The 14,226-nt window shown below is 40.5% G+C and overlaps 1 protein-coding gene across 3 annotated transcripts in view; it reads left to right on the forward strand.

Moving 5' to 3' along the window:
- CDC42 (cell division cycle 42) overlaps nt 1–5,111 on the forward strand; it is a 44,792-nt gene extending 39,681 nt beyond the window's left edge. For all 3 annotated transcript variants that reach the window (XM_057699039.1, XM_057699058.1, XM_057699050.1), the window contains exon 6: nt 3,584–5,111. In XM_057699039.1, coding sequence (XP_057555022.1) covers nt 3,584–3,673 — 90 coding nt within the window. In that variant the 3' untranslated portion in view covers nt 3,674–5,111. The remainder of the gene's footprint in view (nt 1–3,583) is intronic.
- The last annotated feature ends 9,115 nt before the right edge of the window (nt 5,112–14,226 follow it).

Consider the following 14,226-nt stretch of genomic DNA (forward strand, 5'->3'; position numbering starts at 1 on the left):
GATAATTTAATAATCTCCAGTTTAGCCCTGGGTTGGATATGTAAAAGTAAAATTTTTGTTCTTAGCTGGATATTTCACAGGATAACCTCAAGGCTTAGTTTCATTCTCCCAAACCCAGTTTTCCTTGGCAGTTTAGTTCTATTGTATTGATATTACAGATATGTAAAAGTTGAGATGATTTTACATCTTCTCACACATAGCACTGACTGAGATTTTTAAAAATGCCCGATGCTTCTGGTTTTGAAACCATTCCCAGAAAAGTGTGTGGGTATCTGTGTATTGAAGAAGGATGTGTGGGGAACATTAGAGTCAGATAACTGTTGCATAGCCCCATTCTCTACATTTGGGGTACTTTGGGGGGGGGAAATGGAGGCAAGTAGGCCATGTGGACCCTATTTTAGGTCCCAGTGAAGCTTATTTTAAAGAATTGGATGCTTCCATATAAGATTTTTTACAGTATGAACAGGTTTATATAGTAAGTCACTTTCCAGAGAATAGAAATTTGAAAAGGTCTTAGCAATGACACTTATCAGATTTTGAAGTTTGGAGAAATCAAGAGAAGATACAAAATGGGGTCCCTGGTACTGTTTGTGAGCTAGAAGTTTTTAGGACTCCAGATTCTGTTTGTTGGTTCCTCTAAAACTGAGCTCTTTATATAAACAGATGGTGTGATTAAAGCAAAGGTTAGTTTTGTCTTTTAGGGGGTTAGTTGATCTTTGTCAATAAGCAAGAAAATATGTGCTTCTTATTAAGGGATGCCCTAGTTTCTAATTGTCGTGCTCCTCTTTTTTCCCCTTATGAGATGTATTTCCCATTCCATCTTCCCTCCTTCCTTTTATGTTTGACAACCAAAGTTTGCTCCTAGATGTGTAGAAAGAACTTCAGAGGAACTTTAACTTTTGTTCAGCATTTCTACTTTGTAAAAGACACAGAAGGAAGAAAACTTTTTAACCTCTTTGCTTCTTTTTAAGTGCTTATTGTTATTTCTCATTTATTTTGTATCTAATGGAATGTGTGGGTGCCAGTCCTCTAAGATTCTGTGGTGGGGGTGGCGGGCAAGGTGGGGACAGCTGGGGTAGACTGGGGTTGGCACTTGTCATTGAAGCTGTGCTCTGGGGCTTTGGGAGAAATTTTTACTTGGGATCCAACTGACCTAAAGAACATGTGGAACTTCTTTGGGTGGTAAACCTGTGGCTTCAGATTTAGGTGAGTTTAGGTGAGTCTGTAGACCGGTACCAGTACTACTGAGTCACACTGTCACGCTGGAGTTCTGGCTGAGGTGTAAGTGTATTTCTGCATTTTAATCCTTGTAGATCTGAGAATATTCTTTGTTTTCACTCCATGCTTTATGCTCTGATACCCATGCAGACATCTAAAAGCATCGGACTGCTTGCTAAAACTCATTCTAGGACCCCATTCTTTGTTTTCCTGTTGGGTGGTGGTTACTTGCTCTAATAACATCACTGAATAACTGGAGTGTATGCTGTTTCTAGAGTCTGTTCTTTAAACTTCTCCCAGTTGGTCCTGCTGAACAATTAACACTTTTTCTAAATGTCTGAACCTTTTGTTCCGGGAAACTGGTTTACTCTTAAATCCTGATTAATCCATCCAGATATGTCATTGAATCTAGAAACATGTAGCATGCCTGTTAGCCTGCTATTTGTGTCCTTCAGTTATTCAGGGGATGAATTCACAGAAGCCTGAAATTGTAATAGGTTTAGTTCCAAAATGTGTGCGCCATTCTTATCATTAGAAGTACTGAGGAATTCAGTGCATGTATCTCATGTTTACATATCCATTTTTCTCCTCTGGCATTATTTTCATTAAAATGTTGTAATATTAGATTTCAAAGTGTGATTGTTACAGAAGTCAACATATGGCATTTTCATAAAAATTGCTTTCTTGCTCAGTTAACCTTTTTTGAGGTAAGAAGTTTGATCAGTTACTTATTCTCTTGATAGTGGGCTTAAGATTAGCAGTTATTTTTCTTAAGGCACATTGCTTCTGTGAATTCAGCCTTTTTAATCCAGACTGCTGTTGTATCTGCTAGTCTTTCTAATCCTCTAACCTGGCTGCTATTCTCTCTCCTCCCCTCTGTCTTGTAGAGAGGTCTGAAGAATGTGTTTGATGAGGCTATCCTAGCTGCCCTCGAGCCTCCGGAAACTCAACCCAAAAGGAAGTGCTGTATATTCTAAACTGTTTTCTCCTTCCCCTCTTTGCTGCTGCTTCCTGTCCCACTACTGTAGAAAGATCGTTTAAAAACAAAGGAATAAAACCATCCTGTTTGAAAGCCTCTGCGTCTTTTTACTCACCACCTTAGAGCAACTTCTGTATTAGTTTTTGATCAAGAATGCAATATCTTATAGAATATTTTTTGTGATCAGTAGTCAAGTTGGACTTGTTTAACTTTCTGCTGCTTGAGTTGCCTGATGCTCAGAGCTTTTGGTTTGGATTACTATTGCAAAAGGGAACTTGGTCTGGCGTTAAGAATGTCCTCTTGGAGAAAATAAGAAGAGTTTTAACACTTCTAGATCTTAGTTCTAGATGAAGAAAATAATACAAACATCATTTTACTCTTATGATCAATTGTTAATTGTAATTGCATGACAAAATTTATGGAAAAAGGGTGACCTGCTAGTAGAGTGTAATGGGGAAGGGAGGATTCTTTTCTGGTTTTCCTTTGTGCAGTGAAACTTTGTGTTGCTATTGCTTTGGCTGTCTGTGCTGTAGTGGAGTATTTGTCAGTCTGGGTGGGAAAGATATTGATGTACTTGCTACTGCTTTATGAGATCATTTGTTACATTATCTTTTAAGAATAGCATCCATTTTAACAGTTGACTTAAGGTTTGTTAATGTTGAGATGTAAAGCTGCCATCTTTATATTTTCCTGCTTCTGATTTTATTGTTGTGAGGGAAACATACAATTGTGGTTACCTTCAAATTTTGAAATTAAAAATATACAATTGTTTGTATAAATGCCTGATGAAGCTTTATTCCTGTTGCACTGACTGGCTTTAGTTTACATATGTATCAGGTACCCACATTTTTGCTTCCTTGAGTCCCCTTGGCTCTCATTGGTGGGATAAAGGGACCTCAGAGTGAATATCTTTGATGCAGCTACTGTAATCGCCCTCTCCATCTTTGCCTGCGCCTTCCATATAATAAGGATGCCACTGCCCGATGCCCAACCCCTCAGTTCTGTTCCATATCCAGCTGTTTCATCTGAATGCAGAGCTGCTTACTTGTTTTTATGTAAAATGTTTCTGCAGCACATTACAAAACTCATATTGAATGAGCAAATGACACGTGCTTGTTTGCTTCTTGTGACATACATTGGTCTGCAAAAAGCTTTCTCAAAGGACCACTGTCTCACTCATGAATCTCTGCTCCTGAATTGCTGGATCCTTCCAGTGCCATGCCTGGACAAAACTTGGTGAAGTGAGATGATTGTGTTGAGATTCAGGGTCGTTTTTAATGTTTCATTCTTTGCCAACTCCTGGGGGTTGAATGTTTTAAATTTGATCTTCAACTTTGTTATACTGAATATCAGACTGCCCATTTTTTTCTTTCTACCCCTTTTCAGAAAGGCCTAAAGAATGTATTTGACGAAGCAATATTGGCTGCCCTGGAGCCTCCAGAACCGAAGAAGAGCCGCAGGTGTGTGCTGCTATGAACGCCTCTCCAGAGCCCTTTCTGCACAGCTGGTGTTGGCATCCTACTAAAAGCAATGTTTAAATCAAACTAAAGATTAAAAATTAAAATTCGTTTTTGCAATAATGACAAATGCCCTGCACCTACCCACATGCACTCGTGTGAGACAAGACCCATAGGTATGGCCCCCTTCCCCCTCTCAATACTGGTTAATTTTGAGTAATTGTGTATTGTCAGAAAAGTGATCAGTACTAGTTTTTGTTTTGTTGTTTCAAAAAAATTATTATTTTTTTTTTGTTTGTTTAAAAGCAAGGCATGCTTGTGATGACTCTGTAACAGACTAATTTGGGTTGTTGAAGCTGTTCCCGGGTTCCACTCTGGCGAGTGATCTGGGATATCTAGTGTGTTTTGTTTTTTTTTTCTTTTCTTTCCTTTTTTGGGGGGGGGGCGGGGGAGTGTGTGTGGGATTTGTTTTTATTTAGTCATGTTTTTTTAATTCATTAACCATTGGACAGCCTTTAAGGGGAGGAGGACGGATTGATTCCACATTCCACTTCCTAGATCTAGTTTAGAAAACATGTTCCCCACCTGGTGCTCTTAGGAAGGAGTATAGTAAACGCCTCATTTAATAATATACTCCTTTTTGAAAGTTGCCTTTTCTCTCCACCCTTGAGTAGGTCCAGTATTTGATGAAACTCATGAAAGTGGGTGGAACCTGTCTTGCCCCTCCTCTTTTCTAGGATGCACTATATTTGTGACTGTGACTCTCAAGGAAATTTGTTTGCCATTTGCTGATTTTTTTTTTGAAGTTAATTTCTAACTTCTTTCACTGATAAATGAAGAAAAGTATTGCACCTTTTGAAATACACCAAATGGATCGAGTACATAATTAAAAAACATTTTTTTCCCTGTCAGTCATTGTCTTAATATGCTTAGCATAGATGTGCAGCTTAATAGTGTATGATATGGTGTTCCTAGAACACAGCGGAAGATCTGGTATATAGGGGAAATCCGAGGGGTGGTGCTAGAAGACAGATGTCTGTGGGATGATTCACATCCTCTTTCAAGTTATGAGGATGGAGACCTGCTTCATTAAGAAGCTGGGGGTGGGGTGGGGGTGGGGAGAACATTTAACAACATGGGGACCAGTCAGGGGAATCCCCTCATTTCTGTTTTGCATGTGAGGAACCCTAGAGCAGCCAGGTGAGGCTGTCTAGTTTAATAAAAATCCTGGGGAGAGCCTTATGAAGACTCTTCGTAAGTGTTAATAGGGATTTTATCAGCTTATTTTGGTTGCAGTTTTCAAGTCTTAAAAATGTTAGGTAATCTTCCCCACCTTCCCCAAATCCTAATTCTTGTAGATTTCATTAGTGTCGAACCAGTGCTTTCTCATGTCTCAATTCTTTGTATATGCATTCTTTTCAGATATATTAAACAAACAAACAAACAAAAACCCTTCACAAGTCAGTCTGGGGGTTATTATTTTTCCTCCGCCTCTTAATTTTTAGATATTTAGGAGTGGGAACTTGACTCTTATTAACATCAGTTTCTAACAAATTTCAGGATAAAGATTTAGAGCGTAAAGATTTAATGTACTTTGTTTTCTGGCATTCAGTTTGAGATGGTTTTTTTTCCCTCCTCATATTTAGATTTGTGCCTTCTCCCCTAAGTTTGGCAGGTAGCCTACAAACTCCTTCTCTTTAATACAAAGTGGGTTCGTAACAGTTCTTAGCGAAGAAATGTTCTGGAAGCTCACTGCTCATGTTGTTGGAAGGAAATGGCAGCAAACCTCCAATCCATCAATCAGTTGGAAAGCAGCCATTTTTTCTCCAAGTTTTCTGAATCAGTGGTTTTCAAACTTTGCTACTTAGTAGAGTGCAGCTTGAGCAGTGGGTTATTTAAAAGCTTTCCAGGTATTTCTGTCATGCCGCCAAGTTTGAGAACCACTGCTCCTAGGTTGTTAACCTCAGACTGCTTCTATCAGATTCCAGATTCTGTGCTTTGAATCTGAATATGGGACACATTTTCTGTAGGTGACAAGAATGATTCATTTACCTGAAGGGCATTATACTGATCTGTATGAGAATCTTAGAAACTAAGGACTCTTCATCCAGTTAATAAGATTGATACAGTGTGTAGCCTCATTTTGATAGTTTTCTGTATGGAGTCATGTTTGACTTGCTTGCATACTGTGCTAGAACTAAGCTGGGCTGGTTGGGAAGGGCTTAGGAAGAGGCAGATCTAAGCTTTACTGTTTTAACCAATGGGTCTTACTTGTTCCTTGTTGACCATACCAGGGAGAGACACCTGGATCATGTTCTGGGGAGCAGGAACTGTTCTGAGCACACAGTGGCATATAGGTCCATCCTGATTATTGCTGTAGCCCTGGCTGCCTACACATAAGAGATGGCTCTAAAAATAGTCATTGATGGGTACATGGTTTCAACAATGAATAAATGAAATAAAGCAGATTACATGGTTGTGTTGATGAATTATCCACACATCGAAGAACAATGGTGACAAGAGGATTGATTGAAGCTAACATTGTTTTCTAATTAAATATTTTCAATTTGACTTCCACGTATCAGATGAACATGGGTGGCAAATGGATGAAGCTAACATTGTTTTTTGTTTAAATATTTTTTTCTGTTTGACTTAACAAACTTGTCTGTTATCTTTGGCATAGTGACTGATACTGCCCAGGGAGTGTGATCTAGAGAGTGGAAATAGGCCAAGAAACAGTCCTTAGCAGACTTAGCTTATGGCAAAATTTACAATATCTAGGCTAATACAACACCAATACATCACTGTGTTTCTAAAATACCAGATGTTTTACTGAAGGTCTTAGAAATAGGCATCCTTCGAGCTGCATTTTTTTTTTTTTTTTGGCTGTGCCACGTGTCTTGTGGAATCTTAGTTCCCTGACCAGGGATCAAACCTGGGCCCCCAGCTGTGAAAGTGCTGGGTTCTAACCGCTGGACTGCCAGGAAATTCCCTTATGAGTTGGATTTTATGCCAGTAGAGGGAATATATTCTAAGGGGAAGAGAGGATTGATTGTGGAATCTAAGGAATGATTGCAATATTTCCTTTATTCTAAGGTGTATTTTTCCTTTTGGGGGAGGGGGCTCATTTTCATAGTGTAATCAGAATACCTCTTAAAATTTGTGTATACATTTAATGTAGTGGAGCTTTTTTTTTTTTGGCTCTGAAAAGTTGTCATTAAATCATTGGTTGTCTTATAATTGGTATCTTCACAATATCTTCATAGAATGGATAAAATAATACTTTTTCTTCATTATTAGGTTTGGACCATTTTCTTTTTTTCTTCTCCAGTTTTGATGTTGTTAGTGGTTTTTGGGGTGCTGAGTACTAAAGAAACTGGTATACAAGAACCCTGCTTCTTGAGGTTTGGAAGTTAATCTCCACTGGGTGCAGCTAGCATACATAGCAAATTTGGTATATAACAGTGTGGGGAAGGGATAGTATTTCACCAAGAAGTAGCAACTCCATTATCTTTTGGAAAGATCTGAGCTCTTCATGGTTAGGGTATCAGAATAATATGTGGGGGAGTATCTTTAAATCACATTCCTAATTTAGCTCTCATTATTTTCTGTAAGACTTACCCATGTTCCCCCAACTTCAGAGCATGGTGATTTAACTACATAGCTCAACAGAAGACCTCACCTTAATATTTTCTTTCCAGGGCTGTTAAAATACTTTGTATATTACTTCGAGTTTTTTCTAAGCCCCCCCCCCCCAACCAATACCGTTTTATTAGCTATTGCTACAATAATGTTGCATTACAAACCAGCCTAACACTCAAGTGACTTACTCCAGCAAGCATTTATTTTTCTTGCTCGTGGGTCAATTGGGCTTTGCCTCCAGGCTTCAGATTGGGCTCAGGTTGGCTTCATGTTTCTCATTCTGGAGCCTGGCTCCAGAGAGTGGTGCCTTCCTGAGAGGACTTCATGTGGTGTGCCAAAAGAGGTGCAAGGTCAAGCACATTTAAAATTTCTCACGTTCCGTTGCCCAGAGGATTCCACATAGCCAAGCCCAAAGTCTGCCATTCATACATTCATCCCCTCGTATTTGATAACTTCAGAAAGAGGTTTGAGCTCATTTAGAAAAAGGAAAATAATGCCTGGGGCAATCTTAGGCAATCTCTGGAGACTGGGGCTGGGCATCACAGTTTTTTCAAATTATTTTTTGTAGGAGGATCACTTCTTTAAAGCTCATCAGATATTTTAATATGCCCCCAGGTTTGAAAACTGTGTCACTTGATGATCTCTTAAGGTTTCATTTATATCTGACCTGAATTTTAGCGTAATTTTGGGCCATAAATCTTCACAGCTTTTTCTCCTTTTAGGAAGAGGTTTTCCAAACCAGCATTCAGTTCTTACTCCTTAATCAGAAAGAAGGTTTACAAAATTCATAGTCAAATAGTCTTATTGATGGACTGGCACTGAGATGGTTTGTGTAGTCCCCTAAGTAATTAGATTACTTAGGCAACAGTTTGAGAAGGGGGCAGGTATTTGAGTTGTAGAGTTCGCTGAGGTTTTCTAAGTGAAAGCTAAAATGTAGAGGAAGGCTGTATTTCCCTGATAATGTCAAGACAACTATAGTATACAGATTTCACTGGGGATAGAGATCCTTTTCAGTTTTCCCAGAGATACTCTAATCTGCAGAGAGTACACAGGTTCAGATTCCAAAGTGTAAATTAGTGCTAAAAATGAGTATGAAATTGAAGTTATTCCAACAGACTAAATTGCACTTTTAGGAGTTGAAATCTCTTGCTAAGTTAATAACAAGGTCACTTTGTTTCTCTGCTGCAGGTCCCCCTGCCGCACCCCCACACAAACCCTGGTTATTCGTGAGACCTTTGGGCAGGGTGTGGGCCAGTGTTATGTGGCTTTATTTCCTCCTCTCCTCAGTGAGTGTAGTTTCAGGTGGATTGCTTTTTTTTTTTTTTTTTTTTTTTGAAGTCTGACTGACTAAACAGTTGCTTCGTTTGTATTAACCTCATACTGATGCATTAATATTTGATTGGATAGAGTCTTAGTTTCTGTGTCTTGGTTTGTGGTTTAGCTGTAAGTTGATGCAAAGTCATGTGACCAGTCTTCTCACAGGCAGGAACTGGAGTGGATTACCTGTGTAGGTTTGCAAATGTTTAGTGCTTTTGAGCCGCAAACTCTGAAATGAAAATTCTTTCTTAACTCCTGATAATTAGCTATTTTAAACAATTTATTGAGCTACTTTTAATTCTGGCCCCTCCATGCTCTTTCCCAATGAGCTAACACATGAACTTCTTGGATTGTTGAGATTGGCTCCACCTAGTGGTGAATTTAAGTTAAAACTAGCAGTTGATTCCAGGGTGCACTCTACCTAATGTCTGAACACTACTTTTTATGTGGGTATGGCTTTTTTGTTTGTTTGGTTTTTGGCCGCACTGTGCAGCATGGGGGCTCTTAGTTCCCTGACCAGGGATCAGACTCGTGCCCCCTGCAATGGAAGCATGGAGCCCTAACCCCTGCACTGCCAGTGAATTCCCTATGTGGGATCTTGATGGCAGAAGATAGGGAGAAGGTGGTGAGGCAGAAAGGAATAGGGGCTGAGCCAATTTGCTGGTGGACGAGGGAGATTTTTGAATTATCTAGGAGAGGTAAAAGAGTCAGTCAGAGAATTGGTAGTCAGTCAAAATGTAAAAATCCCAAGATGGTGTGTGCTGTGGGGAAATAATTGCCCCAAGTTATAACTCTGGCCTAATTGTGTAATCTTGGATAAGTCAGTGAATGTCCTTAAGCTCCATTTGCTTCATCTGTAAAAAGGGATAATGATAGTTTTTACATCTCAGGGGATGCGTGTGAGGATTAAATGACATCATATATGTGAATGTGCTTTGTAAACATAGAAGTGCAATTCAGATATTAACAGCTACCAGATTTGCTTTGCAATGGGAAGAATTTAGGTTTGTGTGAGGAAGTATTTACTAATATCATTGTGACATGCTACTGGGTGTATATTGGAGATTTTGTGTTTTAGTAAGTACAAATTCACTATTTTATAGAGCTGAGGTGGTAGAGCTCAAGGTAGTACAGAGCTTTCTTTAAGAAGGACCTAAGGCCCAGAGATGGGGTTTCTGCCAAGTTTTTTAATTTCATAGAAGTACTTCATGTGCATAATACGTTGTATCGAAAGAGCTTTAGATGCTTCATCTCTGAAATTACTTTCTTTCTAGGACCCCTGGGAGGTAGGAAACAAAAAAATCTCTGAAGATCAGGTCAGCTGTGCAGTTTCCCCTGTGTCCCAGAATTACCAGGACTATTGTCTCAGGTTGGCCAAATCCCCAAAGGTAGCATGAGGATCTTGCTGTTCCATGCCGGTTTGTGAACATCAAGGCATAAGGACTGTTAAGAAAACATTATTAAGAACTACGAATCTGGGCTTCCTAGGTGGCGCAGTGGTTAAGAATCTGCCTGCCAATGCAGGGGACACAGGTTCGATCCCTGCTCTAGGAAGATCCCACATGCCATGGAGCAACTAAGCCCATGTGCCAAAAAAAAAAAAAAAAAAAAAAGAACTACGAATCTCCCCAGTGCTTTTGTTCTATGCAGTGTCAATGTTACATGTTTATTTAGTACTAAGAGGCCCTCTGTCAGATAGCAAGGTGGATGAGAATGATTCTAATAAGAATGAAAGGAAGGGAGGGTAACTGAACATACCAGGAAGAAGAGAAATCACATTTAGCTGTGTGTGTATGTTGTTGGTGAGAGGAAGGGAGGCTGGTGAAAATAAATCAAGACAGCCTTCTTGAAAACCCTGCGAGATGGGTCTGATTTGGACATGCAGAGATATACAGGGATGGAGATGGGGGGTCAGGGGATGCGTATGGATTTCTGGGTGGAAGGAAGGTGAACAAAGATGAGAAATACCTGGTGAGGAGCCAGGAGCGCTGTTTAGGGGTAGGTGTAGTATGAAGAGTGGTAGCTCTTAGGGGCCTCCATAAACAGATGAGTTAAAGAGGGAACATTAATCACAGTCACGGAGGGCTCTGCTCTAATTATTGAGGTTCATAAAAGAAAGGAACATATTCTTTGGTAAAAGAATAGCTATGTTTATTGAGTACTTTCTGTGTGCTTTGCACTGTGTTGAACCCACAGTATTACATTTAGTACTCAAAACAGCCCTGTGAGATTTATGCTACAAGTAACTTTTTTCTAATAGATAAGGACTCCAAGACTTCATAATTTCTTAATATCTCCAACTAGAATTGGAACTCAGGGCTGTCTGATTCTGGAACTTGTGTGCTTAACCATACGTATCTTGTTGTGAAAATAAAAATGTATGTGACTAATTACAAAGCTGAAAATTATAGTTCAAGCATCTTATAATGCTGAAGGCAAGCATAGCAGTATACAAAGCTTCATCTACAGTGGCAGGTTTATTGGGGAAGGTGGCTTTAGGAACAATTGTAGCATGAGAGAATGATACCCTCTTCCTTTGTGTAGATTTAGAGGATCTTGTGCATTTGATTTTGGATAGTTTGCCTATAGTCTCTGCTCAACTGTAGAGACTCTTTTTTCATCATAGCAGCTCTGTGGGTTGGCAGAGCAGGGTTTGTTGATGAGAAAGCTAGACCTTAGTGAGTATCCAAGGCCAGGGGGATGATGGGAGTGCCAGTTCTGAAACCTGGTACCCTTTCTCTTTTCTCTTGACCAGCTCACAGAGTGGCCTCTAGAGCAGCACCATTGAAAGTGAGGGGGATAATTAGTGAGGTGGGGCTATCATATAGGACTGCTGACTCCGAGGATAGAATTTTTGAGCCAGGGCTCACAGGAGAGGGTGTTCCTGATGTCTTGTACAGTGTGCATGGCTTACGGAATGATATCCTCAAATGATATACATGCTACTTCCATAACAGTAGTGGGAGCTAATATTCATAACCATCTGACAGGAAATTTAGGCTCAGAGTAGCTAGGTAAGTTGCCTAAGATGAAGCTTCAAAAATAATGAAACCATAATTCAGCTCCAGAGCGATCTGATTCCAAAGCCAATGTGTTTCCTGCAAAACATGCTTGCCCCCTCCAAGTGGTTTCCCCCCCCCCCCCAAGTGTGAATGAACATTCTTAGAAGGGTTGAACTCAAACTGGAGCCACACCTTTGGAGGACCTGTAAAAAGAGAAAAGACCAGAGCTTGAGGTGGGCTGCATCTGCCCTGTTTTTCTTTCCTAGAGTCAGTGAGTGTGTAGATGTCTGTGGTTTGGGTTCCTTAAGGTAGGAAGAGAGGGCATCCATCTTTTGGAGGGCAGAGTCTGCTTGGGGCTTGGGAGGGAGGGCATGAAGCGAAGTTATCCAGGTGGCCTTTGATGGGACTGGTCTTAATACCAGGTTGCATCCATTTAGGCCAAGTAACCAGTGCTGGACTGACAGTGATAGATGATTCTGTCCCTAAATGGCAGTTGGAAGGGCCTTTCGAGGTTATTTAGACCAATCCACTCACTTTGGCGGGGGTGGGGGGGGCCCGCAGGGGGGCGGCAGTGCAACAATTCAGATATAATTCACATACTATACAGGTTACTTATTTAAGGTGTACAATTCAGTGGGGTTTTTTTTGCCTGTTCTGGTTTTGAGATGTGACATAGAGCACTGTAAAAATGTAAGGTGTACAGTGTAATGATCTGACTTACATGCAACATCAAATGATTATCACAGTAAGTTTAGTGAACATCATCTCATGTAGATACAAAATTAAATAGAAAAAAATTTCTCCCTTGTGATGAGAACTCAGGATGTACTCTCTTAACTTTCATATATAACATATGGAAGTGCTACAGTTATCATATGGTACATTACATCCCTAGTACTTATTTATCTAATAACTGGAAGTTTCAGTGGTTTTTATATACTCACCCAGTTGTGCAACTACGACCATGATACGTTTAGAACATTTCTTTTTTTTTTCGTGGCTGCGCCACGCGGCATATAGGATCTTAGTTCCCCGACCAGGGATCAGATCCACGCCCCCTGCAGTGGAAGCGTGGAGTTTTAACCACTGGACTGCTGGCGGAGTCCCTAGAACATTTACCTCAGAAAGAAACCCTGTACTCTTTAGCTATCACCTCCTAAACCCTCCTCCCCTGGCCCCCAGTTCCTCCATCCCTAAGCAACCACTAATACCACTTTGTGTTCCTATAGATTTGCCTGTTCTGGACATTTCACATAAATGGAGTTATGCAATGTGTGGTCTTTTATGATTGGTTTCCTTCACTTAACATACTGTTTTCAGGGTTCATCCATATTGTAGCAGGTATCAGAAATTCCTTCCCTTTTATGGCTCATGTTCCATTGTATGGGTAACATTTTGTCTGATTAATTCATCCATCACTTGATGGACTCCTGAGTTGTTTCTGCCTTTTGGCTGTTATGTATAATGATCCTGTGAGCATTTGTGTAGATGTTTTTGTGTGGTCTCTTAATTTTCAGACAGAGAGATTGAGTGGGGTGATTTGCTCAACTCCCAGTGCTGTGTCCAGTGTATCCGGGGGCTAGAGCAGGCTGTGGTACCATCTACTTGACCAGGATGGTGATTAACTGTAAGGAAGTTGGAGCATGTAGGGATTTATGGAAGAATTGAGATTATTTTTAGTCCTGGGACCTTCTGTTCCTCCAGGTGGGCTGATACAGTGGCATGAGGATGACCATCATATTTTCCACTGACCCTCCGTGTAACCCTGCACAAATGACGATTTCTGTAAGCCTGGGTTTTCCTATTTGAAAAGTGGAATCAGTACCCACCTTGCAGTGTCATGAAGACCAGCGGTAATATAGATAAAGCATCAGCATAGTGCCTGGCTGTCTGAGTGGTACCGTTATTTAGGAAGATATTGGAGGGGCTGAGGAAAATGGCCACAAGGTGGACCTGTAGTGCTCCAGAGGAGCCACTAGATGGCAGAGAAACAGTAAGAAAAGTCTGGTTGATTGTGCACCTGAGACTTAGCAAGGTTTCTTGAGATTCTGCCATTCTCATTGCCCCTGGGAAGGGAGTACAAATGCTCAAACTGCTGGGAAAAGAGCCCACTGCTCAGTGTCTTGTCACCCGTACCTGCAGCCTGTACTTAACTTCTGAGACCCATTACTGTCTTCCAGAGCCAATGAGCTTGCTTCTCATTTCTCAAATAACCGAATATCTTTCAATTAACTTTCAGCTAAGTATTAGTCTTCATTTTCCCAATTTTTTTTTTCTTTAAATTGGATCATGAACCAAGCCTTTGCACAGGCTCTGTCTTTGGGAACCTTGCAGACATGTATAGACAGACGTGTTCTGTATAGACAGATATGTTCTGTCCCTACAAGCAGCAGCATCAAATATGGGCTGCCAGAGAAGAGTTGAAATGTCTATGTGTGGCATGGGAGTTGAAGGGAATTGGTTTATTTTAGGGCTTTCGGGGTTGGTTGGCATGTGTGTAAGCAGAGTGTAAGCAGAGAACTCCTTAAAGGTGTACCCTGGGACCATTAGATGAGATGACCTCCACATCCTCTTAGGGTTCTGAGCCTAGATGGCCAGAATGGGTGGGTAA

This window comes from Hippopotamus amphibius, chromosome 1 (genome assembly GCF_030028045.1).
Source record: "Hippopotamus amphibius kiboko isolate mHipAmp2 chromosome 1, mHipAmp2.hap2, whole genome shotgun sequence".
In the NCBI taxonomy this organism is placed as follows: domain Eukaryota; kingdom Metazoa; phylum Chordata; class Mammalia; order Artiodactyla; family Hippopotamidae; genus Hippopotamus; species Hippopotamus amphibius.